This window comes from Synchiropus splendidus, chromosome 5 (assembly GCF_027744825.2).
Source record: "Synchiropus splendidus isolate RoL2022-P1 chromosome 5, RoL_Sspl_1.0, whole genome shotgun sequence".
In the NCBI taxonomy this organism is placed as follows: Eukaryota; Metazoa; Chordata; class Actinopteri; order Syngnathiformes; family Callionymidae; genus Synchiropus; species Synchiropus splendidus.
This window is the reverse complement of record NC_071338.1, coordinates 6,583,647-6,611,459: the sequence shown is the minus strand read 5'-3', so window position 1 is coordinate 6,611,459 and position 27,813 is coordinate 6,583,647. Positions and strand designations below refer to the sequence as shown.

The following is a 27,813-nucleotide window of genomic DNA, read 5'->3' as shown; positions in this document are numbered from 1 at the left end:
CCGCACTACGTAACGCGCGGCGCATCGTCACGCACAAATGGAGCCACTATCTTCACTGACCTGGATTATTGTGCCTCTGACTCCTGAGCTGCTGTGACGAGGAGCGACGCCACCGCAGGTATTCATCGCTTTGCTAAATACTGCTCGTCTTATCTGTGCGTTTGGGCGCGTGCGCGTACTGGATCAGAGCCGAGTCAACTCGTGCCATGCAATTTCCCGTTCACTTTTGGAGATTTGGAGTTTTCACTCCTCCACTGTGAGATATCGGCCGCCGACACTCTTGATACTTCTGTCACCAAACTACCGAGAAACTTGTGCAATTCACGTGCGTTTGTGTGCTGCGCGCGAGCAGATGGAGTCAGGGCTGGGAGGAGGATGCCCGACCGCGCAGCTCCCCGACCCGTGGAGATGGAGGAGGAGCAGCGGGCTCCAGTGATGCCCTTTGCCCACACGCAACCAGCCGCCAGCTGCTCTTCAAAGCCGTGATCATTGCCGCTGGTCATGGACCCGCAAGGAGCCGGGTAGTGGGTTGCTGGAGCCCTGCGGGAGAGTTCAACCATTCACCCAAGGTTGCCGCTCTGAAGCAAGACCAATGGTAAGTTCTGCACCGGACCAGGAGCCACTTTTAGCTTGACAGAAGAATGATTAAACACGCTGAAGCAATCAAATTCCATTTTCTAAACCTGTGGATTATGAATTCCTGCTCGTGATGGTGACGTCATGTACAGGTTCATGAGGTCATGAAAAATGTAAAGTCAGCGCTGTTTTGTTATGCTGAGGTAATGGAAGTGGTGAAGCGTACCACAAGCTTGTACATCTGTTTTGCACGAAGGTGAGTGACTTCTTATCTGGGACCTGGTGTTGAGGTGCTTTCCAGAGCCATGGAGTTGAACTGGGAGCCCGATGCTGTGGCGTAGTGAAGAGCTCGACAGCTATGAGCCCACACTTTGAAGGAATGGTTAGACTTCTGCAAAGCCAACTGGGTGGAAGCCGCAGACAACCAGCTAAAGTTGTGATTATTCTCCTAGAAAACTTTTTATCTAGTTCACTTCTTTTTTGGGGGAGTAGTGATGACAGAAATCTGATCCGCATTTCGGAGCAACAGCGTCACCTGCTTGTGTCTCTTGTGGTTGAATCCTGCGCTAGCATGCTTAAAATGATGCTTAAATATGCTGATGGAAAAGTGCATAGTTGTACAAACAGAACCTTGAGGGTTAGACTAGCGGAGATGTTATATTTTTAACCATTTTTCCACACAGTGCATAGCTGCTGTTGTGTGACTACTGAGAGTGGACTTCCCTATACACTACACTGGCTTTAGGTTTTTAACGCAGAAGTTTGGATTTGATGTACCAACCTTCTAGCAGTGATATTGTTAGAAGAAGAGTGAGTTCCTTCATGGCCTGACTCTGGATAACTGTGGTGGCTCCCAGTATGAAGGTGATTAGAAAGTACCTTGTTTTCGTTTGCAGGATCATGTCAGGAACTGCTACCTGGACCTCCTGGAGCATTTTTGTTCCCTATTAAAAGATATATTCTGGGACCATATTAACATCACAAACGCTTAATGATGTGAAAATATAAACTGCCTCTGTATTTACGCATGTTTTTCTATACAAGCAACATGACCCCCAGCAAGTAGTACACTGAAAGACACCCACACGATGACTTCCATTTAATCATCTTAGCCTTAACACCAAGTGTGAAGTGTGGTCGCTGGATCACTGTGTGGAGCGCTGCTCTGTCACAGCCCCATGTATGTGTCACCGTAGTGTGTCATTAAACACGTGCACACACACGCACACACACACTGAAGCCCACCAAGCTCTTGCAATTACCTCTTCCACTGACTTCAGCTCCAACAAAAAGTTCAAATCTTTGTTGGACATCAAAGATTCTATTTTGCCTATCATCTATCATCTCTGATGAACGTGTTACAATGTGAGCAGTAGCAGCGGTGTGAGCTGCTCATGTCATGGGACTTTTAAATATCAGACACTGTCAGATGTGAAGTTATTTTTGGTTGTGTTAGTGTGTGGGAGGTTTTTTATCAGACGCACACTGGGAGGGAGGAACAGTGTTTTAGATCCACTGTCAAGAATTTAGCTCATTGTCTTTTTTGATCTCGAGGCCTTGACTAGTATTTGATGCTGAATTTATTTGGGAAGAAGTCTAACAGAAAAGTAGTGAGTGGGTTCCTCAGTTGTTACAGGCTGAATTCACATTCATTGAGAATGTCAACGGATTATTTGTTGTTTTGCGATTGTCATAGTTTCTATGTCTGTGTATTTTCGTTATGCCATGGTGTGGATCACTTGCTGCAGGTGGTCCACTTCCCTGCTGTCATGTCGGTGGACAGCACAGATCTATTGCTGGTGAATGGGTGTTCATGTTCAGCTAGAACACTGCATGTTTAAACCCTATGGTCATCTGTAGATGTTTAAACTGGCACCACTTTTCACCAGCTCACGAAACTCTTCATCCTCATTGTCAGACCTTGGACTGCGCAGTTGTAAATTTCTCGAGAAATGATCAGGAGCAGGAGATCTTGGAGTTTCCTGTCGGAGCCTGATGCTGCTTGTTCCTGTTACTAGTTTGGAGCTAAATACCCAGAGGAGACGTGTACATGCGGAGAGAAGATGCATCGTGTTGTTTTGCTCAGTCTGCATCAATATTTTACCAAATTGATAAATGTCCTGTGCGTGGGACAAACAGCACAGTGAGGCGTGCTTCTGTATGAACAAATTACTGTTGTGGTCTCTTGGTGACGGTTTATTAAAAGGTAAAGGGAGGTTATTAGTGTTTGGGTTTGCAGCATTTATTTATTAAGTGCAGGTGTTAAGTGTTAAGCTGGGGTTTCCAGTTAACAGCATGTGTCAGTCATGAGTAGATTATACACACGTACATACTGAGACATCAAGGGTGGAATCTAGTTTGCAATTTATAATTAATAATGGTTCATAATTATATAATTATTATATACATTCATAATTATATAATATATTCAATGATTATTACAACATTTTTGGATTTTCTGTGTTGGTAGTTGTATAGAACTGGAATGGTAACAAACTGACAAGTGCATTATCAAACTCAACACTGAAAAAAAAATTGTATTAGTACTGTTTTATGTATAATATTTTGGGACTTTGTAGTTGAAATACTTGCAATTCAGAGCAACAACTGTGTGGCTTGTTATTGACAAACATTTTCACTCATGCCGTCCAGGCACTGATGCGTGTGTGACCTCACATGCCTTTAAAGCTGACCCTGACTTGCTGACCCATTAGACAGTGTCAATTTCTTGGGTTCGTCATTGTCTGCGATGCGATGAGTTTATTCTTTATATCTCTATAGAAATGACGTGCAGAAAAATTGTTGATCAATGTTCAGGGTCATAGCTGCAGTGGACTGCGGTGCACTGGCCTTTTCATATTCTACCGAGAGAGAAAGGTTAATTCGATATTACCTGGCTGTCCATTGAAGATGCAATTTTCCAGCGACGCACCAATGTTGATGAATATAAATGTGCAACAGATTTGGTCTGTACTGATTTCAAATCAAGACAACAATGTGTACATGACTTATTACGCTAAAATTTGAATGAAACAAGTAGTGGTGCACCATCATTTTTTTGCAGAAACTGATTGCCAATTTTTTGAAAGTCTCAACAGGCCGATACCAATTTTTGCAGACTGTTTTTTCTTTGTTATCCACAACTAAATCACATGCAAAAGTCACTATTTGTCGATTTATTACAGGAACTTATTAAATAACAATAATAACAAAACATTGCATAGACAACATTGCAACTTTTGAAGCAACATAAATGACTAATAATACACAAAGTGCTTCATATTATAGTGCTTGATTTAAAATAAATAACATTTATTCCCTTTTTTAATGAACAATGAACAGATCAAACCCACAATGTAATCTTCACTCAACTCAACCAGAATGTTCAGAATCAGAATCAGAATTTAATTTATTGCCATGGTCAGTGGGGAGCTCACCAACTATGAAAGTATTGTGGAAGTGCTGACAAAATAAATAAAAAAATAAATCAAATAAAATAACAACAAAAACTGTTCACGAATTCAACAGTCTGACGGCCGAGGGGAAGAAGCTGTTCCTGTGACGGGAGGTTCTGGTCTGGATGGACCGTAGCCTCCTGCCAGAGGGAAGAGGAACAAACAATCAGCCTTATGACCTGACAGTCCGCTCCTCTTTTCATCCTCTTTTCATCGACTACTTGTCCAGTAAATGAGTATTATTAGTTGTTATTAGTATTATATTCTTAGCTGGTGAAATCTTCGACAACAAAACATGACTGCTCGTCCAAAACAAAGAAACTCCATTAGCGCATTGCTTTCACCTGCGCTTAGTGCCTGTTAGCATTTGTTCACTAGCCTCTTGGTAGCGCTAGAATTTGGAGCAGTAATTTGACTCAAAGAGTCATGTTTTACACCGGAGTCTAACTCCATGGGTGCACACGTTGTGAACTGCAATTGGTTTTTTTTACCTTGACGGAGAAGTTTTGCCAAGTGACCGCCAATGCCTGCTTTGTTTTGTCACTTTTACATGGTGATGTTCATTTTTTTCAGAGTAATAACATTGCTCATCATGTTTGAATAGAAATAGCCTCTTAAAAATAATTGATCATGATGATGTCGTAGAGGCCCTAACATCGCTGATAAATCGGCCGGCCGATTGGTGCAACCCTAGAAACTTAAGTCAAACTTCCTCAAAGTGGTTTGAAGGGAATCGGTTTCAATGTGTCTTGGCAGTCTAAGGAGAGCTACATCAGCGAGTCAGATCAAGTCCCCCCACATGTTTGGAAAATGACCTGGAAGTAAGACTTGGACTTGAATCGTCATTTTCCCCCACCCTGGTCTCAGAACATGTTTGCGTCCAACCCGCAACTGCTCCTATGGTTGGCATGACATGGTTCCAGCCAGTCGTGCTGCGCTGGCCATGAGATATGAGTGACGTCAGTCTGCCTCAAATCAGTGAGCATGCTTGGCTGTGCTCTGCTTTAATGTCGAGGAGTCGGTCGCAGCAGAATCCAAAGGGAGGATTTGTTGTGCTATTGTTTGTGGGGTTTTTTTAGTTGTGTATCAACATTAGCGTGGCAGCAGCGAGCAACACTCCGGCGAGGTTTGACCTGAGGGGCTTTAATTTGTAACCATGGTAACACTTATGTCTTATACCAAGTCAGACCTTTCGGGTATTAAAGAAAAAGGCGCTTTGTGCAAACCAAAGCGATTGTGGATATAAGTGGTTAACCAGTAAACGGTCCCTGCTCACTGGTGAAGTGAGGTGTGGACCTGGCAGATCACGCTTGCATGTTGCTGCTAGTGTTTCTTTTTTCCACTTTATGGGATCTGCGAAGGATTTAATCAGTCATGCTCAGTCTAATAGACGCTTGTTCAGCGGAGCGTGACCAGAGAGCATGCTGTCCCAGGGAGAGATGAGAGGAAGACGACATGACAGTGTCTCTAAAATTCAAGGTATCGGGACACAAAGGGAAAAGCGAGTTGACGCTGTCGTGGAGACGGAGCCGAGTTAGCTTGTGATTGCTGCCTCCACAAGAATCTTCACTTTGAATTATGCGCATGCAGGAGTGTGTTCCAGTGAAGTAGAAGAGAGGGCGCTAACAGTTTGAATGCTCTTTTTTTCTGCGCTTGGAACACTCGTGCTGTCCAGGAGAGACACATCATGGACATGAGTCACTAGTTCTCAGGCTCCACCGCAGCTCCTGCTCCACAGCTCAGTCAGCAGAACCCGTTGTCACCAGAACTGCATTCATCATTCATCGCCGTCCTACATGGCCACGCGTGCTTCATGGGTCGCTGGAAAATGTGTTAGTGGGACATTCTGGTGATCAGCCCTACATCTCACAAACCACAGCAGTATGAATGAAACATGGATAACAGGTCAACATCAGCACCATGGAAGGAAAATGAGTCTCCTCCCAGCTTTTCTTTTTCACTTAATGTTAACTAAAAAAAAAACATTTTGTGTCCATGTGGCTGATCGTCCGTCTGGTCATTCAAATGCTCACACTTGGGAGCGTTCACTTGGTCAGTTGGTCATGTTCAGATGGAAGCTTGGCTTTTACTAGCATCAACATATACAACTAATACACAACGACTTGTTTCTCCCGCTCCGATACAAGCAGAGGACAGAGGTTGCCGACCGTCTCTCCTTGCTAGGAACATTTCAGCTAACCCTTGCTCAACAACATAAACACTCACTGCATCTAAATGAGTAGTGGTGACGGTGATGATGGTATTGAGTGGTGGAAGTCAAGAATATTGTCACATAGCTTCATTTACTACCGATACAGATGTTGTGTTTGACTCCCAGATTCAGCACGTCGCTGTGCCCTCAGATCACCTGGCTCTGCTTCAAACTCTTCATCTCAGTCCCTTCTGTCACTGTGCTCTGGTGGATCTCGAGGTCCACAGGTTCTCTTGACATAGAACATAAATGGGTTTAGTTTTGTCTTTGGAAAACCAAAGGCTCCACCATATGTTTTTTTCATATTTTAACTGGTCCCAGTCTGGTTTGTCTCACTCAAAGTCTGGAAGTAGTCAGATGCAAAATTTTAATAACCTAGTCTGAATATTTGTTTTAATCATTAATAAATGTTTTTTCTACTTTTATTCAGACATGGAAGCTCATTTCAAGGGGGTCCTCATTTTTACATTATCAACGGTGCACCATCCTCTTCAGCCTAGAAATGAGGCCCTCTGATTGGTCGTGGTCGGCTATTTCTTCTATGAGCTTCCCTTGTGGTGAATCTGCTGAATTTAGTTTGGTGTCGTCGTAAATCATTTTTCAAAAACATAAAGAGCGTTTTTAGAGTGGAACGTATTTATGGAAGGCAGTTGACCTTGTAAAGGATTTCTTTTTATAGTGGCTGATATCAGCATGTGTCAGAGATCAGTGAGCCAAATTTCACTGTTTTGTTTTCGCAGCCTCCATGGCTCCTCTCACCCCATCAGAGTGGCAGACAGAATGTGGCCGCAAGGAAATGGGCAGTGGTGCCCAAACAGACAACACTCTCCTTGCACGCGACCTATAAAGAAACAAACCACACAGACGCTTCACAGTGCAATGGGTTGCTTTGAATTTACATTTCAAGAGACACTGGAATTCGACGACCCCGTATTACATGTTTAATGACATGCACCTAGCTATTTTGGGATGGTGATGTCAGCGCAGCACCATACGAGATCCTCCTGCCTGAAATGAGGTCAAACTGGATGGAGTTGCTTGTTTGAAGCTGCTTCAAACTTTGATGTTAAGAAGTTCGATTAAAGAAAGCATTGAAGTATAATGTAAATTTGATGAATTGAAAGGCCAAACACACTGAACTCCATTTCTCCCTCAGTTATCATATGAGCTTAGTCATCCACCAAACACTGATAAAAGAGCCCCCTTTTCTCCATGTCACCTTGTGGTGATATCATCTGATCTGTTTACCTCTCTGTCTCTTAGCAGGAATGAACTCTAGTGGCTGTGAAAGTAAGTTTACTGAATGGTACTGTGCAAGAACCCTTTAAGCACCATCGTCAAAAATTTCATTCATTATTGCATTCTCACCAAAGGGATAAAGATTATTGATTTAATTATTGTTTCCACATATGTATTATTTGTTTCCATCCATGAGGATACTGTTAGCTGTCAGAGAATTTAGAAACAGGATCATTTCAATCAACGATTATTGAATGATTCAAGATTTTGCTGTTATTGATCTCTATTGAACATTGAATAGCAAAGTAATCAAAATAATGGGAAAAAATGAACCATCTGCCGTCTGACTGCAGTCTGTTCATGAGGTCTAGCTTGAGAGAAGAGCAGCAACAGGTGTGCTGAAAAGCCTCTGAGAGCAGGAACTTGCGAAGATATTTCCGTCGTTCTGATCTAGCCGGCTGTGATTTTCACATTTCAACTGTTTCTAAGTTATTTTCGTGAAATCCTTTGGAGGAGTCACACCTTTGATTACAAAACAGGCCCCTGTTGTTGTTATGCATATATCCAGTTGCAAATAATCACTGGTTTCTGGAACATCTCCAACAAGCAACTGTCATTGCTGCACCAGCGTCTGCTCCTGGGAGGTTCCGATGCTCAAAACAATGCCAGCTGTGGACCGCATTGACTCTAAACGGTGGCTAATACTAACCACCATGCCGTGTGAACAGAGTGTCATGCTCTCTGGCTGACACGCTGCTGCTTCACCATGGTTACATTTTTTTGAAAGAAGAGGAGGCTCAGTCTGAAACCCTGAAACACGTCCCGGGGACGCATTGCGATGCAGTGATGCCACTTTATGGGGGCAGAATGACAGCCACTGGGGAGATGAATGTTCGGCCAAGTAATCCTTTCATGCCATAATCATAATTGGGATATAAAATTCAATAAATTGACCAGCCCTAACCCCCATCAGTGACACGTGTGACACAAATGTGTGTTCTCTGGGAGGGCACACACACACATAGACATGCTTGACCCTGACCAATAAGATAGGACTTGGCAGTTTCAAACCCTGAAATATTACTTTGAGCTTTTCAGACTGTTATTTTCTAACGATGATATTTAGAAATGAATGTTCTAAACATATGTGTACCATGGTGCTTCATGGGGTCCAGTGTCATTCACCCATGTTCAATGTGTACACGGCACTGTCCTCCATTTTTTGTCATTATGATGATCGTTGGCGTCAGTGGGGTTGTCACGTACACAGCACAGTTTGATTTGGAACAGTACACGCCTCTGGTTCCCCTGTTCCTGAAATGTTCTGGAGGGAGAATGACAAATTCAAAAATGAGGGGAATGTTGGATACAAGCCTTAGAAATATTTGTGCCAGTTATAATGTAAGAGTCCATAACACGCAGCCAAACTGTTGACTTCAGTGTGGCTGTGCAACTTTAAATACGATTTAAATTGTGTCAGGTAATATGTAGCAAAGAAATATCAACACATTTATTAGTGATGCAAATGAATGCATATCCTGAGAGAAGAGAAGTGACTTAAAGTCATTACACCACATGACACCCACGACTAGCCTTTATAATATAATCAAGTTGCGGAAAATCTAGTCATCATTTGTCTTGAGTCGATTCACACCAGGGTATTGTTCCACCAGCAGATGAGCTAGCATCAAGTGAGTCACGCTGGAGACCAGATGACATTATAAGATTGTGTTTTATCACATCATAAACCACTTGTTCGTGTAGCGATGATCTTACACTCATTGCTAATACAATTGTCTCTCAAAAATGTTCTTGGACCATAAATCATCGTGGGCACCGAGAAAATGAGCAGATTTTGCAACAAAACGACCATCTGGGAAATGATCTTACACAAAATGAGCTCCGTTGTCTTGTGCATTGTTTTTTCTGTTGGTTTCACTTCAGGAAATGACACTTGGAGTTGATGAGTACATATGAATTCTGTCAGTGATATTATCCTCTTTGCAGGATCTGAAGAGAGTGCTGTCCTTCCCTCCGTACCCAGGAGACTACCTGCACCCGGTGGTCTACGCCTGCACGGCGGTCATGCTGCTGTGCCTGCTGGTCTCTATTATGACGTACATTGTTCATCACAGGTAAGATTCAGTGATGTGTCATCAGTCGTGACTTGCTGTAGGAGTTTGATTGAATAAATGAATGTTCATCTCTTCTAATACAATGTAATTACATTTGAATTTGCATGACCTGCACCTCCCTGCGTTACATAACGTTACTGTGGCAATAGTAGCACATAAAGCAAATCTTCTGCTGAGAGACTGAGAAAGATTAAGCTAGGTTGCGCATGAGGTGACACGACTGCCTCAGATCCTTCCAAAACTGCTGTCTAATATGCAGAGTAAAGGACATTACGGTGTTGGACAAGCAAATATGACTCATCGTCTTTCATATTGATGTCATAATGAAGCATTACTGCATGAATTACCATAAATTTTGTCACAGAGAATTATAAAAGTCACAGCCTTGCATTTATTATTGTGTGGTGTGTGCACCCGACATGGGCACAGAGACAAGGTCAAAAATGTCATTGTCCGCGCTCGGACAGATCAGATCAGACATGGCGCTGTACCGCCGTCAGCTGCCCTGAGCGTCAGACACCTTTTCAGGTCGCCTTCAACATCCCCCCAGTAGACTGATGCCAAACCCAGGCTGTCTTCCTGATCTTTCTTCACCCTGCAGTCAGTGTGACTCATTCCTGGAATCGTCTGTAGTTCACTTTCTCCTCTCTTGATCCCCCGTGCCGATGATTGAGCTGTGTGCCACGGCTTCCATGCACACCCCAAATAACTGCATGCCTCCTGTAGGTTAGTAAATCAAAACTTAAAAATTCAAATTCACTGCCAACATATTGCGTACAAGACCAACCTGGCATACCTTTGCTCTCTGTGGTGGGAGTTTGTTTGTCCCGCTTGTTAGTAAGTACTGTCATGACTATTTGCTTCCAGAGACAATTCCATTTCTGAGTGATGCGGTCAAATGAAAAGTCTTGTCTCCTCACTGCATCTGCTGGAACTGGCAAATGGTCTGCCTGGGTTATTTGCTAAAATATGGGACACTTTTATGGACACCTGGCTCATGTCCAACTGGCTGTCTGCACCTTTGTCAGTGATGGAGAAATTGGACTAGATGGTGGGTGCCCCTTTAGTAGGGATGACAGAAATGCATGTACTTCAAAAAATAAACATGGAGCATTGATTTTTTTTTTTTATCTCAAACGGTCAGCAATAAAGGAGTAATAGAGCAACAAGAGCTTACTTTATTTGTAGAGTCAAGATAGTGACTGGCCGAGGAAAATAAGAATCCACTTTGAAGACGGTGGTGATTCCGACAACATAAAACTGTTAATAGTCCAACGAGGCTCGTTCGGATTGTTCCTAGTGTTTTTGTTTTCATGAGCTGAGAAAGCTTGTATCTAATATTATGATTTTGTGATGATGAAAAATGTCCTCTTGTCATTACGCCTTCCGCTTTCTTCCTGCAGGGTTGTCCGCATCAGCAGGAATGGCTGGCACACGCTCATCAACTTCCTCTTCCACACAGGAATGACATTTGGAGTGTTCGCCGGTGGCGTCAATCAGATCAACTTACCTTTTGTGTGTCAGCTTGTAAGTTCTTTGTGTCCTGACTTCCTTTTGTACATGTAAATGTCTGGAGGGTGCTCGTCCGACATCCAGTGTCCGAGTCCTCGGTGTTATGGTAATTGGTTATTACTGGCTTGTTCAGTCAGCCCAAATCTTGTCCTTAATGGCTCTCCTTGTGCTTGCTGGAGTGTAAAATGTACTTGGGGTCAGCTGAGATTGCGTTGGATTATTTTGTAGAAAGGGGTGGAGCTGTATTCCAAGCAGACCTTTCATTACTTTCACTGTGCTAAACTGCTGATTCAGTCTCGCTCTGTAATTTTGTGCTATGACATTACTGACATCACCAAGCACAAACCCCAAACTCAACAAAACTCGGGTTAAAAAATAATGTTTAAAATGGAAGACTTGGATGGCTGAAGCAAAAGAGACAACTGATGGTGCAAGTTACTTAAAATAGCAAGGTTTTGTCCCTGAAACAGAAAAGCCTGTCTGCGATTGGGCAGATGCTGCATCTGTGGTGCTGATTGGGGGAAAACAAGCACCTGGTTGGACAGATGGGAAGACTGTTGTGTTTCATTTGGTCGTGCAGTTTGAATTCTCTCTTTTTTGAAAAGGCCATGAGAGAGCGCCACAGCGAGGGAGCGAGAGCAACCACAGCAGATGCAGTTCAAATGATTTCTGCTGGTCAGTATTGGAGGTGTTCTATACACACCTTCTGTGCACAAAGAGACACCTCCACCACCTCACTTGTGTCGGCGGTGGTAAATGTTGTGTTCTTTCTTTCTTTGTGCTCAGCTCCTTTCGGTCAGCTATGTGCGAGGGTAAAGCGATAATGTCTTCTAAGATAAGATCTGTCCTGGATGAGATTAGCTGGGTTTCCTTTCTGACTATCATTTCTTTCTTCATTCTATGGGAAACTTAAAGAATCAACCCTGATGTTTATTTCATATGTGAGTGATACATTTGCTTTTTCCACCAGAGCTTCTCTGAATCAGAGAATAATTGAAGCACTCACGAAAACTGAGGTTATTGTATGAGGCCGGTCCACTCTTGACAGGAAACAATTGTTGTACCGATTGTTTGCACTCATCTGAGCGAGTCACTAGAGTCATGATTTACCAGACCTCAATGGCAGCTGCCCTACTTCATAGTACCTGCAGAAAAAAGCAGTGTGATGTATTTTTATTTTAGTTTTTAAAGATTTTTTATTGCATTTCAGTATCATCATGTTTAATACTTTTTAACCCGTCTGACTGGGGTTCAAATCCTGGACTAGACACCTTTTTCGCTTAAGTGTCTCTTAAAAATTTAATATTTTTCATGGTCACATACTATTAACTAGGGCTGTCAAAAGATTAAAGTTTTAATCTCAATCAATCATACAAAAGCTGAGTTAACTTGATGACAAATGAATCACACATTTTGTTCTATATGTAATTGAAAGGAAGATGTTATCAACACCATATTGGTCAACAATTGTTTCCTTGTGCAAACATTTGTTTACTACAACAACACAACAAAACAGATACTTATGTTCTTAGATTCCAGAACATTCTTTAGAACTGTGTTTTGCAGCCGGGCACATCAGCAAAAGAACAATTGTGCCTAATCAAAAGTCTTCCCTTCTATTTTGTGAAAAATTGTAGCTACTGACCCTTTTATTGGCATGATATTTGCAGAAAATGTATCAGTTTAGAAATGTCTCCAGAAAGGGCTGAGCAATATGGCGAAAATATATCCTGACTTGTTTATTTTAAATAATCGTTTCAAGTTTTTGCACAATCCGACATGTATTTTTAAGAAAAAATTTAAGCCAAAGAACTGTATTCTAGTTTTGGTATACAAGTCTTTTACTTTCTTTGCCTCAGCCTGCTTCATAACTATAGCTATTCTTTATCACTTCACATTTTGGAGCACATTTGTTTGGTTCTGCATGTAGTTTTTCGCCAACTCTTAAACCAGCAAGCAAACTACAATAGTCTACTAGTGTCAATAAAGTGTTGAAGTGAGACGTGATGTTAGCGGTTAGCTCTGCGGTGCAGACAGTCTTTGGCGTTGTGGGACAGACAAGGAACACTCCACCATTCTGTTGTCAATGTGTGTGGTCAAGTTAGAGGTGCATCAGGTTTTTAAACAACTCAGTTACGTATTTGAGCGACTTCTTCGCTGTGAGCGTGTGTGGGAAGATGGTGTGCAGCTGAGCTGCTAGTGATGGACGACTCAACTCAGCAGCATAGATCTATAGTGTATAGAATGAATGTGATCGAGTCCATGTAATCTCCTCACCTAGGTAGATCGTCACCTTCTCACTGTTCGTGATTTAATGTCGACATATCACCGGACAAATGAAATTGAGAGGATCATTTCCCACATCCCACCCTGTTGAAAAACGCTGCTTTAGAATAACCTCAGTGGCACTGAAGCTCCAGACGCACATTAAGAACATAAATGCCAAGAAACAACGAACAGTGTGTGAATTAATTAGTTTTGGGTTTTTTTTTATTAAAAAAACACTGCTACATTGTGGTTTCTGCTGTTATATAAAAAGTATATATGACATGTTTGAATGAGAAATTACCCTAGAATTTTTTTCACCAGGTGCCGCACAGCAGTTGAGGGACTTACCCTGAACATTCTGGGCCAATGAAAACATCAGTATGTTTTATCTTTATTGAGTAAACAGCAAGAAACTGTGGAGCAAAGATGCTCCATTCAAGTTATGAAAGGCGAGAAGTCATGAATACACTTTTGTATTTATTTTATCGCCTGTTCAATGACGTTTTGATGATTCACTTTGGCTAAGAGAATGTCTGGCCGAGGTGGTGACATCTTTCTTCAGTGACATCATAGGAGGTTGCTAGGCGACACTCGCCGGGAACAATGAACCAGTCACTAGGTTGATGTGTTATTAAGGATGATGAATTATGGGTAGTGAGAGCTGCCGGCACGTCCCACCAGCAAGACCTCTAGTTAAGGTTCTGTCTTCATCTTCAGTCAGGCCTGAGTAAAGGACCTCAGGAGGCTTGAGCACACTCTCATCAGGCCCTTGGCTGCCATCTAAACAGTCAAAATAATGAAATGTTAAAAGTGGCAAAGCAACGCAGTCATGTTTTGTTTCAGCGTGGCCTAATAAGATACAGTGTTCTTTAATGGTCATGTTCACAGCCTGAACATTTAGCCGCCTGCTTGTTCCAGTCACCAAAGAGATTTGTTGGAGTAAATCAAGAACACTGTGACCTCTGCCATGCTAGGTCAAGTGTTACGCAGACAGAGCCTGTCAACACTAAACATTTGAGATAAGGCTAAGCTCCTTCGGGACTCTGTGCCACAAGAAACTTTTAGCAGCTTATAAGACACATTTTAATTACTTGCATACATTATTTGAAGTATGTATTCACAGTTAAAATATGCTTCAGGTGACAGGAGGCCCCAGGAAACAAATCTCCACTCTTGACGGGCCAGTCATGTGCTGTTAAACGAAGTTTGGACGGAAAAACATATCTATTGTTTTTCTAAATCAAAGTGATTTGGATCAAGTTATTGTGGTAGTGGTGGTAAGTACTGTGAAGTCTGTCATGGTTATGAAATGAAAGCTGATCAACGCTCACCTCTCATCTGTGATTTCCATTCAAACCACGACTCACTGTCTTTAACCAAAGAGCCCAATTATGAATTGACTGACCACCGTTCAATTAATGCCTCATGAAGCCTCAGGAGCAAATTGGAATGAAACAGATCAGAAGTGATCGGATACACTGCAAAAACTCAACATCTTACCAAGGCTTTTTAGCCTTATTTTTGGTATGTGCATGTTGTGTTTTATATATGTTTTTTCATATACTTTATGAACTACATTTCAACAAGAAGGTGGGACTTCTTTTACAACAATGTTAAACATGTTTTTCACTTGTTCTGTTTATTTTCAGTTATCTTGAAATAATAAATAAAAACTGAAGTCATTAGTTTCTTAATCATGAAAAGTAAATCTCTCTCCAGTCAGCAGCGGTCCGTCTCTTCATATGTCGGGCCACAATGCGCAACTTTAGTTCTGTGAGCAACAGACTTCCGTCATTATGAGGTTTCTTTCGGGATTTCTCCATGGAAATTGCACCATGTTCGACTCCACCTGCATTCATATATTATCCATTTGTTTTGACGTTTAAAAGCATTTCATCAGCTGAGATTTCTTCTTTAAAATGGTCATTTTTCTGATGGTGTGGTGGCTTGCTTTTGGTGTTGACCAAAACAAACAGTTTTCTTTTCAATCTTGGGCTGATTTTTAAATAGACCCACTTTCTGAATACCATTGGCAGCGCACAGAGAAGCTCACACGCTGGCTGTCTGTGAGCCGTCCAGAGGAAAATTTGGCGACCGTGCAATTGCATCACCGCTTTCCTCGGTTGACGTGGTTCCATTGGCTTCATCCGCCTGTGACCTTTGGAGCTTATTGGATCAGTTCACATCTGAGTGTGAATTGGCGTGAGTGAGAATAATTACAGATTATGTTCAGGCTTTGGCTGTGGATCACTTATTCAGCACTGGGGGAACTTGGGAACTCCCTGATGAAACTTTTTCTCCAGCGAATGAGCAACTGAAACCCAACCGCTGCTGCAACTAATGGGTTTTTAGAAAATAACGCTGTTGTTGCTCATTAACTGCCTTTCAACATCACCAGTAAATTACAACCGCCAACTGCTAATCGAGCCCCACAATTCAGAAGAGCAGTGCAGTTTGGTCTGGAGACACTTGACAGCCTTTACTGATTAACTCTATAACTTAAGTAGTAGTAGTCTGGTTTCCTTCTCCAGACTCAGCAGCCAGAATGATATTCACTCCATAGAGACTTTGGTTCTCAGGGAAACGTAGAATGTCTTGCCCCGGTGACTGGGAAGAACCGTACCCATGTTGATTTTAAGTAAAGTGTGGTCTTGTTCACGAGTGAGGGAAAGGTGGAGTGTGAGATAGATGGATGGATTCCCTCTAAGAATGCCTCCCGAGTGAGGTATTCTGGACATGCCCAACTGGGAGGAGACTCTAGGGCAGTGCCAGGACACAATAGATAGACTATGTCTCTCTGGCTATTTCTCCAGAAGTAGCTGGAGGAGGTTACTGTGGATGGATGGATGGATGGATGGTCACACCCAGGAAATGACTAGCCGTGTTTATCCACTTGTGAGTGTGCACTTGAAGCGTGAGGTCACTCCAGAAGTCAGGGCAGGGGGAGAACAAGTCTGCTAGAAGACGATGTTTACTTTTTGAAACATTGGCCTTTATTAGCCTACATTTAATAGTAATAGAGTAGAGTAATAAACTGAACCCACTTTGCTAAATATACGTTGCCTATTTCAGAGGGACTTCATGATACATTTCAGAACCAAACTGACCTAACAATGTAATGATTTAATTAATTGCACTACTTAAATAAAACAGATTTCGATTTACATTTTCAACATCCAAATTATGAATACTTTAATTGTAAGATGTGTCTTAACTGAAGCTATTCATGGCTGGCCAGTTGGTATGATGGTGCACAGCCATACAAAATATTGAACTCAATGGTTTGTCTCACGCAGCTGTGTTTAAGATGCAGTCCAAGGTCAACATGTGTGTTCTCCTCCCCACGTGGCTTCCTGCTCCTTCCTTTTTCAAGCTTCTTTGACAGGTTCCTCACGGAGCCATAAGTTCTTATGTCAGCCACCTTTTATTCACAATCCCTCTGAGATGTTCCACCTCATGTGCTGCAGTGAATTGTGAGGAAACGTCTCTGTTGCTGTTTCCATGGAGATAATTATTGTCCTTGCTCGTGTGGAGACAGAGAGAACAGTTTTCACTCTGCAACTTGGCTTCAGGCTCAAATGTCCAAAGTAATAGAAATCATTATATGCACCTCAGCTAACACTGAAAATGACATAATAGTCTTAAATGTCAATAATGGAAACAACATTACAGTCGACCTCATTTTCATCATCGTTGCTGTGAAAAGTCATGTGCGAGACGGAGAGCTGGATGTTGTTTCTGCATGGAGATACGCGCTCCGGGAACAAGACGTGGTGATGTGGAATGGTCTTTCTGGAACAAAGTGAAATCATTCTGCATCAGGGATCAGGCCGCTGAACTGGACGTCACATGGTTCCGGACTCCAGGAGGAGAGGTGTTCACTGATTCAGAGGATGGACTCCAATGCTTTGACATGATGAAGTAATGACCTTGTGTATGTATGCAGGCAGTCGTAACGCAATAACGCGACTGTTCAGCCTCATGAACATAAAATTAGTACCTAATGGACAGTTGCTTATGTAACTGTGATCTGTCGGCTTAAATCGCTCAAATTAGCTGAACTAATAATAAATCCTCTGCGCAGGTCGGCGTGGGCATACACTATGCTTCGCTGTCTACAATGCTGTGGCTGACATTCATGGCCCGAAACCTCTGTAAAGACGTTTGCAAGGACCCAATGCAGTCGCAGGACAACAGCGCTCCGGCCCAGACCCGCAGGAAGCCCACCATCTTCAGGTGAGCCCCGTGTTTTAACAGGCTGGATCAACATACAGCATTGTAGCTTCTACTATCTACAGCTCCGATGATGTATGGTAAGGAGTACTATAGTGTATGGTTCTTTCTAAGAAATCAAAAGGCCACGCCACTGACAGATGTGGAAAATTGATGTGAAATGTGGGATTCCTCGACTCGTCCATGATTTACTTTTGCATTTGTATTTTCAATGTCATCAGCATCAGTGGAATCCATTCAGTTCACTAGTCTGGTTGAGCCATTTGTTCAGTTCAGGCCACTGTCCTTTGGTCCAGACCAGTTCTGCTTACAACTGTAAGCTGGCAACTGCAGCATCTTGCTGGCTTGTATTTTATTTTTTTATTTTTTTTAACCATAGATCCAAAAATAATTATGGGCTGCACATAAGCCATTTCTTTCTCTGACAATTCTTTTTTTTTTTCCAGACATCCGTATGTGAAAAAACAGAGTAATACTCAAGGGGCATAAAAACATTTTTATCAGCATGACAAACAGAATCGCCTGTATAATATTATTTACATTATGATATGAAAAAGAAAGTGACGGTCACATTTTCATTTGCTACTAAATACAAAATAAATGGAAGCTTCAGGAGACCATGGACCATATTTTTGTTGATTTTTCAGGTTTATTTGCCTGTCTCTCCTTCAATAGAGAAAAAATGTTTGAGTCACATTAGTGAGCTAAAGGGTGCTAGATGTGGATAATGGCTAATATTGTAACTAAAGTGCAGCTGTTAACAAAACAGATAACACCAGACTAACCTCACACCAGCCGTCGGTTTAATAAAGTAATTTGTGGTAGATGATGAAACATGAACTTCACTACCATGCTCTGTCGAGTTTCATTTCAAAGTGTCTTATTTGGATATGTTGTTTGGTTATTGTTACACTGAGAAATATCGATATTTTAGTGAGACACTAAAAAACGACAGCAAATATTTGATCCAGGTAACCAAGTATCATGGTTCACCCACTACCCAGAACTGTCATCAACTAGCTAAAGTGCCCCAATCACTTGCCATTTCCTTGACATCGCAGTAAAAAAAAACTCGAAGACCTATTTTCTGCACATTAAGTGGCGGACTCCCACCAACTGCTACATGAGCGTGTGATGCTGTTTACAGAAAAGGTGTCATTGCACGAGCTCAAACTTGTTAGCATTGCAGGGTGGCGTGCTTGCTTTTATTTGTTAACTTGACCATCTCCTTGATAAAAATAAGTTAAAACATGGTTAAATTTATATCAACGAAGACACTAAAATGTGTTATTCACACCTCTTCAGTCAGCTATTTTGATCCTTTTAACATATTTTGACACATTTGCAAGAGCTTGTGAAATGGACCGGACACAATAGGCAGCGGATTCATAGGTACATTTTTTTTTTCTCACCAAGTCACCAAACACATGGAAAAGCACACAGCAAATTCTACTACATTTTGTAGCTGGGCTGATCAGATGTCATTTAATTGTGAACGGTGAATTCCATGGTTACAACACAATGGAGTGAAACATTCGTGATGGTGGTTGTTCCACCCACATTAGAAAAGAGACAGGACACTGTTCCTGTGTGGCTTCTGCTGGAGCAGTGGCTGGTTTGTCCATTTGGTGCGTCTGGCCGGGCTGCGCACAACATTGCTCCTCACCTTCAGGTGAGATCATTCATGCAGAAAAAAATACAAGGAAAAAAAAATATGCTTCCTGGTTGGTTCATGCATTCATTTGTCAAAGACCGAACAATAGGCGTATCAGAGGAGTGTGTGAGTTAATGAACAGTGATAACGTAGCATAGAGGGTCCAGTGATATGCAGTGATCTGGTGTGAGCTGGTGAGGCTTCGTGAACCCAGAGCCCACTAGATGGCGCTGTCAGATCCAAATATGTTAGAGCAGAGAGTCCCATCTGGTGGGTGCTGATGAGGCTTCGTGAAACAGAGACATTGAGTCCTTATTTTCAGAGCCCACTAAGTGTCAGGAAATGTTAAGACAGTTTCATGAAGCCTCGTCAACCCATCACCAGCAGTATCATTACTGCAGATTATATTCCATAATTGATGCGTTCACACAGAAAATTTAACTGCTAACTAGCAATGTCAGTTTTAAAAAGTGAATGCAGTCAGTCACTTGACGTAGCCAGGCCAAGTTAGCATCTCATCTGTGTGTGTAGTCCACAATGCTGCGTGGTGGTATGAAACTTTTTTGGGGTGTTTCACTCAGACTGCACCAACAATTTAAACCACCCATCCTCACTCCCATGTCTTAATGTAGTGACATTGGGAAGTGTTTGAACGCCTTACATGGCTCTCCTCCTTACTGACAGTCAGCCCTGTGACTAAAACACACGGCCATTTGAGGGGCTTTAAATGGCAATTGACACGCTGTTACACGTAGAACATAAGGAGAGGCATCCCATCGCTAACCTTTTTTAAAAAAAATTTTACACAATGTGTAGCCCACAGCATCAGGATGTGCCACAGAAGGCAGAACGTGGTTCAATTAAAAACCTAACGTGTCAACATGCAACACTGAAGCCAGCATTTGGCAATAGCGTAGGAGTCAGAAGTCCACTTCCGCAGCGTCTAATATGACGCCATGGGAGTGAGGATGTCTGATTCTAAACCCAGGCTGTTGACACACCTGTGTAAAGCAAAGTAACACAAGCTCATGAGGCACATCCCACTGACATGATCATTAATTCATGCTTGGTTTATGATAATCAATACCGAGCGATTTAACAGCAAAAGCTCTCCATGTCGTCATCGTAGCAAGTGAAGTCCGCCATGCTGGTTGAGCGAGGGAGAGGAGTATAGATAATAAGAGCAGCAACTATTTATATTCCTGTCCGTGGAAACCTTCAGCGAGGGCGTGAGCTGCGAGGGTGCGACTGAGCCAGTCACCGCGAGCGACAATCAGGATAGAGTCTGCTTTGTAAGTTTGAGGTCAGAGAGGGGCGACTCAGCCTGGTGGGTTGCAGCATCGGACAGACAGGAGGAACAACATGGAGGTGTCTTTGATGGGATTGTGGAGTCACAAGGAGCTGGAGGAGCTGTCGCTCTCTCTTCTTAAGACAGTGAACAAAGGCTGTATAAATTCTTTTTATAGTGGTTGAAAAAATATATATTAACTGCAGGAGAACCACTAAACACACTTCATAAATGATCATAGTAAATTGTCAAGCCCTTCTCTAAGTACACGATGACCCTTGGAGAAGTAAACATTCAAGAGAAGCAGGACGAAGCAAAATTAGGTCATGATAAAAGCCCTTGTGCATTTTATAGATGGAGAGTTTCATTGACAGATGTACCGCGGTGATTTTCAGTGGTGAGCGCCAACAACCCTTTCACCAGGTTCTGGGCACCAGACATGAGAGTCCAAGCAGAATATGCTCCTGAATAAGGCCACTAAATTGATAGAAAACAAACTCTGACTTTTCAAAAACTGTAGCAGGAGACACTGTCTGCACTTGGAGGAAAACAAATGGCTGATCAGAGAATCAAAACAATATAAATAATTCTTTTTTTAAGTGTATATATATATATATATATATATATATATATATATATATATATATATATATATTTTTTTTTTTTTTTTTTTTTTTTTAAGTGCAGTGTTTTGTCTGTAGATAGGACATTTATGATCCAATCAATGAGAGTAAGTTGTAAGTAAGTAATTCAGTCAGGTATGAATGTAAGGAAGACAAAATAAATAAATAAAGAGAGATTTCCACATTAAGGGAGAAAGTCAATGAAAGGAAGGTGCAAAACTCAGAAGGAACTGGATATAGCAGCAGAAGAGCATCTTCCAATGGCAGAGATAGGACATGGACTGGGAGAACAAAAGATCTATCCGATCACCTTAAACAGTGGCATTAATGGACAAAATGAAGCAAATGTTGGTCGAGACAGGGGAGACATTCACTGGATATGGTCTGTGCCAGGAGACAAGGAAGCTAATCATCTCAGGCACTTGACTGAGACCCTAATGAAGGACCAGGTGGGACACAAAGAAATTGATGATGGACTCAGCACAAACAAGTATTTAGTACCACTGGCTCATAGATGTGGTGACATGCAGACGACAGAGTGACTAGTGGTGATGCTCGTGATAGGTTAAGGTGGAGGAGGCTGACTGGCTGTGGCAAACCCAGATGGGAAATGCAGAAAGACAAGGAAGAAGAAAAATGAATCATCTATCCACCCATCCATTCATCCATCTGGCACCTCTTTGGCATCACTGCAAAAGTGACTCTTAAAGAGAACATTTTGTAGTTGGCTAAGCTATTGTACTGCATGTCGGTCCACATCTTTTTAAGCACCAAAGAAAGCAACATTGTTCTCTGTGGGTTTCAGACCTCAGTCATGTCAATCTCATATAGCAGTCGCAGTGAAGTTGCTGGTCATACAGTGTGTGTTTCTGCTATGTGAGTTGTTGAAATAGACATTCAGATGAAACAGTGTATGGCTCCTTTACAGTTCATTCCTTCTCTCTGCATAAAGTAATTCATATTCATGCTAACATTCATTTTTATCTCGTACAGATTTTATCTGGTAAGCAACGGAGTACCTCTCATTATTGTCGGAGTAACTGCAGCCTTTGGTTTGGACAACTACGGCAGCAGAGACGGTGCTTTATAGTAAGTCGTCCAGCACGGACAGATCCTTCAGCTGCAGACTAGAAAGAGGATGGTGCTATTTTAATGTTTTTAAGTAGAGATAATATCCCGCTTCATCCGTGAAGAAAGATTTAGATTTGCTCTCCATCTGTCTGTTGCAGTTGCTGGATGGCATGGGAACCAAGCCTGGGAGGCTTCTACGCTCCTGTCAGTCTGTTGATCTTAATCATGTGTGTGTACTTTTTGTGCACATACATCCAGCTAAAGCGCCACCCAGAGAGGAAGTACGAGTTGCGGATCCTAACAGAGGAACAACAGCAGCTATCGTCCAGCGAGCCAAACCAGCCATACCACATTGATCCTGGGGGCACCTCAGCCACTGAATGCCCACAGTTTGGTGTGTCTGTGCTCGGCAACGAGCATTCTTTTAAATCGCAGCTCAGGGCCACAGCCTTCACCCTGTTTCTGTTCCTGGCCACCTGGGCGTTGGGCGCGCTGGCTGTCTCCCTGGGGCATTTTCTAGACATGATCTTCAGCTGTCTTTACGGCGCGTTCTGCGTCACCCTGGGACTCTTCCTTCTCATCCAGCACTGCGCCAAGCGCGATGACGTGTGGCACCGTTGGTGGGCCTGCTGCCCATCCAAATCTAAAAAGGAGGATGCAAATGAGAATGGACACAGCCAGAGGCAGGAGCTCCACCAGCCTCACTGCCACCTGAACTCACCCTGCTCTGGCAAGCCTTTGCTGCTCTCCCCCCAGATTGGACAGAAAATTGCAACCTCTTCTCAGAACCTTACACCCAATCATGCAGGTCCTTGCTGTGTGGCTGTGATGAGTCCCGTGGCCTCATCCCCGATATCACCTCTGGCTGAGTCACTGCCTTCGCCTCATATCCAGTCACTTCCCGATGAGCTCCCGCGTCCCGCTTTGCCACTGCAGAGCTGCCTTATCGACAGAACTAAGTCCCGTTCCTTCAACAGACCCCGGCCCTGTCTACAGGACTATCGCTCTCACTTGACCTCCGCCAGCATGGACAGCTCTCGCCTTGACAGCCCTTCTGCTGCACATTATTATGAAGGCATTCCAGTGATCTCCAACATCCCTCACCCAGACCTGCAGATCCCATGCCCCAGCCCTCACCTGGAAAAGCAGCTCTCTTCCTGTCACAGCCTCCAACGTCAGACCTCCTGTCACAGTGTGCAAGACTCGTTGGCATCCTGTCACAGCCTCCTCATGCCTTCTTCCCACGGGGTTCACACCTGCCAGTGGCCCATGTACAGCTCAGTCGACCACTCTTCCACTCTGAGCTGTTCGGAGAAACCTGATCCTTACAACCTACAATACCAGTCGGATGTGGACACGTACACTCCCAGGACAAAGACATTCAGAAGAGAAAAGGACACTCTGACTGTGGAACCTGACCAAAAATGCTTCCCCAGAAATACACTGCCTCGCCAGCACGCTACCATCAACAGGCGAGCGACCATCGGGCGCAACAGAAGCCTTCAGGATGAGGGACTGTTTGGCTCAGACACGACAGTAAACATCAGGACTGGACCGTGGAAGAATGAAACAAGTGTATAGTTCCTGCCCTGCAAACAAGTGGTGCCCCAAGTGTTTTGCTCTTCTTGCCCTCAGCTTTGCCCCTTAACCAAAAATGAAGCTTCCACTGTAGGAATCTTTCAGAACCCTTATAGTGAGCTTTTTTTTTATTGATCATAACCGCATCTGAAGTCATATGGGGTTCTCCTTGTCGCTTGAAGATGCAATCAGTGGTGACAAGCTGTCGGTGGCGGTGAGCAGGTGACTTTGATTCTGCTGACAGCAATAACCGATCAAACGTGCTGGTCAGCGGTGACACATGCAGGACTAGTTGCCTGGGCACATACCGGAGCCTCAAGAGGCTAGTTGAAAGACTCATATACAAGTAACATCCGACTTACGACCTGCCCGACCTGCGTCCACCCGTACTTACGACCATGGCCAGCAGATGCTTTTTTTTTTTTTTTATTCAATGTCTGGCACCACAGCACTTCCACTGACGTCCAATCTGACTTACAACCGGTTGGTCGGAACCGATCCTGGTCGTAAGTTGGATTTTGCTTGTATATAAATATTGACCCAGGGTTCATGGTAGCATGGTGGAGATCTGAGAAAATCCTTTCTTGCTACGTTTTTTGCTGGTCTCTCTGCAGAACAGTGACATACTACTGGTTGCACGTTCAAACACTTGGACAGCATCGTATGTTTGTGGCATTGTTACCCACATCGACCTCTTAAATATGAGTAACACGTGATGGCACAACATGTGTGCGTGTGCACGTGCGCTTGGAGATCGGTGGGCTGAGCATGAGTCTGTACATACTAGTGTGGTGTGTTTGTGCTCCATGTGTTCAGTCTGACACGTTCATGCAAGCAAGTGCTTTGAGTTTCCAGATTCAACGTACGCTGCTGGATGGAGTCCAAGACTCTGCCGTGACAAATATTGCACTAGTTTGTTTCTTCCTGCCCGTCGCCTGGTGAGACTGCTGGTGTTGAAGCAAATGCAGGCAAGTCACTAACGCAAAGCTGCTTTCCATGAAGGATGAGTACTGGAAGTATTTGCCCTGACGTTTATTTTGGCGTAAGCAAGGTAGCAAACGCTGGGTTGGGAATCTTCTTTCTTAATGTCTTGTCTATGCCATGAAATGAACCAAATATAATTCCACATCAGCTTATAAAGGAAACACGCTGGCCTTTGTTATACATACCAGGGATACTGATGCCAACCCCATCCTTTCGTATCTCTATCCTCACCAAATGATAATGACTACATTTATCGTAATTACCTGAAAATATCATTATGACCATGCAACTTGCTCAAATGGCAGACAAAGCTGAAGTTATTTTGATTAGTGCAGCCATTACTCAGGCTCCAAATCAAGTTGAGTAAGGATCCGGAGTAACCGATCAGTACATCGAAACCGAGCCAGATATCTTTGTGGCTTTGTGGTCTGAACCCACCATCAGAGCACGGATTTGTGTGTGCTACCAGTCCACTATTTGTGCTGCGGCAAGTCCTTTACAGACCTGTCACAGTGAGTCTCTGTTGCCCCGGTGGTATTATTACTTTTGCAGGCGTAGTTTTTGCTGGAAAATGAGATGCTGATGATAATGGCGTATGATGTGTTGACAGCCTACATCTGAGCATATTTCTAAATTGATTTACTGTTTGATCAAGGAAGTGGTGTGAGCTGGGAGGAATGTGTCAAACCCATCGATAAAAGCGTTCTTGGCTTCTGAATAATACAATTTATTTCTCAATCTTAAAAAAGAAAAGCAGCGCATCGTGCAAAAATGTCACCGATGTGACAACACATTATTCATGAAATAGATTTCAGAGATAGCCACTACCTTTCTTTTAGTGTTTCTTTTTCAAGTTGAATCGCATGTAAATGCTTTTCTTACTCACAGCAACATTTGAAAACAGGCTGATGCAGCGTTACAGGAACACCTTTGTCTTTCAAGCCTTAGCTTTAGGAGTACTATTTGGCATTGAAAAATAACCATTAAAAGTATGGTATTTAAAATGTTGACTTTTACAGCATCAATTTTAGTTTTTTCCCTTCTTCAATGACACTGTTTTCAAAGCCAAATAACACTGACCCTGTTCTGGCTCCTTACAAACCCTTATTAAGTACTGTGACAAGTAGACAGTTTTCCAAATAAATCTGTTGCTCTCAAGAAAATATGTGCTAGTCACAATAATGTCAATATAATTTTGCACATTTCCTGTTTGTCATCAGGTGCATGTACATACGTGTTGAGATTCTAGACGTCACAATGGCCTGACATTATTACAATCCTCTGCCCAATGTGATCAAGAAGCCTTGGGGACTAATCCATGTCAGAAAAAAGGACCTAAGCCCATACAAACCCCTCTGCCCCTCAAAACAAACCACCAATATGAATCTGTTGGAGCTAACCATCCTGGTATCTGGGGACTTCAGGAGCTCCAGCAGCCTCAGCGTGTGCATGATCTGAGACGCTGTCAGGTCTGTCCAACACCAGTCATCAGCTTCCTTGGTAAACCCAAGCAAAAGAATAAATAGCTCCAAGAACACGTGACATGGAAATTTAAGCCATCAATAGAGTGATTTAGAGAAGTCTGTCATCTTGGTGGTTTAATTTTGGTTCTTGACGTTGTAAAAGGGAGCAAGAATGTGGCCTTCTGGGTCAGGTTAGCCTGAGCACATTTCAATGAGAGGGTGACAAGTGTGGGCCGATATCCAGTTGGCTCATCTCAAGATGCAGGGAAACACGGAGAGCCATTTGGTGTTGTACATAAATTACATTTGAATTATTCCCTCATTCAAAAGCACTAAACGTCCTTTCCTTTTAAATACGCTCACGTTTTCGTCCCCCATCCTCTTCTCCAATTTAAACACAGTTTAACACGTTCATGACATTTTACTGAAAACTAACCGTGAGCAGCCATGTGGGACCCGATTGGCCTTCTTTCATGCAGTCTACTGTGTTTCCACCTTACAGTGAGTCATCCCTTTGTAAGCAAACATTTTTTATGACCGACCTGTGATGTGCACTTCTTGAGTGGTTTGTTTTCGGAGACAGCGTGTGAGAGTACTGTGTTAACACAGATGGCACAACTTTATATGCGGGAGCTGTTGACATTAGAGCCACTAAACAAACATGTGTGTGCCACATTTCAAATACAAATGTCTATTTTAAATCGTCAACTGTGCACGTCCGCCACAAATTATCATTGCGATTATGGGGGTTAAAGAATGTGGGAAGACCTCTTCAAATAAAGTAAGATAGTCAGTGTTTTTACTTGACTCAGACAGCTCGAAGACTGAAGGCCATATTTTAAACAATATTGAAAGCATATTTCCTATGTAGAGTCTATTCTGTGTCACACATGTTTAAGATGTCGTATATTTAGAGTCTATTCTCAACCCTGTAACCAGGCTTTTATTTGAGACGTCACTTCTCTACTGTCAGAGCACTGACTTAAATGTCATGGTTTGATGGAAGTGTGATCAGCAGTAGCGCTCACCCTCACGTTGATGACTGTGTCGCCGTGAAGTGTCGGTGTGTTCCAGTGTTGCGACATCTTTGTGCCTCCAGGTCTTTCCTCGACATCTTCACGCACTGAGGCACAGTTGAACTAAACGTTTGAAACGTCATATTTATCCTTCACTTCCTTCGTGGCTCCTCATACCCAGCACCTTGTATAAGAACCAGAGAACCAACTTGAGCACTGTGTTGTCTGCACTGCAAATAAAAACGTATTGTTATATGTCAACTGTCTGTCGTTGCCTTACCTTGCATTGTCGTGCCAGATAAGTGTTGAAGTCAAGAACACCATACCGGAACCAATGAGAGGGGCGAGGCCAAGACAAAGACCAAACTGAATTTAGAATGTTTGTTCCATTTATAGTATTTCAATTCTTGATTTATTTTGTAGAAGGACTACTATTTCTTTTGTAGTATGAAGTTTAGTGTAGTATATGTGGTCTTGAACCGTCAAAGTCCTGATCTTGGACTTGG

The 27,813-nt window shown here is 42.8% G+C and overlaps 1 protein-coding gene across 2 annotated transcripts; it reads left to right on the top strand.

Moving 5' to 3' along the window:
* adgra1a (adhesion G protein-coupled receptor A1a) lies at positions 1-27,813 on the top strand. 2 transcript variants are annotated; one of them, XM_053865999.1, is made up of 7 exons: positions 1-118; positions 353-595; positions 9,490-9,617; positions 11,021-11,144; positions 17,482-17,633; positions 22,189-22,284; positions 22,425-27,812. In XM_053865999.1, the coding sequence occupies exons 2-7, from the start codon at positions 593-595 to the stop codon at positions 23,845-23,847; spliced, it is 1,926 nt and encodes a 641-aa protein (XP_053721974.1). In that variant the 5' UTR covers positions 1-118; positions 353-592; the 3' UTR covers positions 23,848-27,812. The 2 variants fall into 2 exon arrangements, with proteins under 2 accessions (XP_053721974.1, XP_053721975.1); XM_053866000.1 differs by lacking the exon at positions 1-118 and having other exon boundaries at positions 447-595; positions 22,425-27,813.

Coding starts and splice junctions, on each gene's coding strand:
- adgra1a (XM_053866000.1), top strand. Junction 11,145..17,481: donor TACCTTTTGTGTGTCAGCTT/GTAAGTTCTTTG, acceptor TCCTCTGCGCAG/GTCGGCGTGGGCATACACTA. Junction 22,285..22,424: donor AGCAGAGACGGTGCTTTATA/GTAAGTCGTCCA, acceptor TGTCTGTTGCAG/TTGCTGGATGGCATGGGAAC.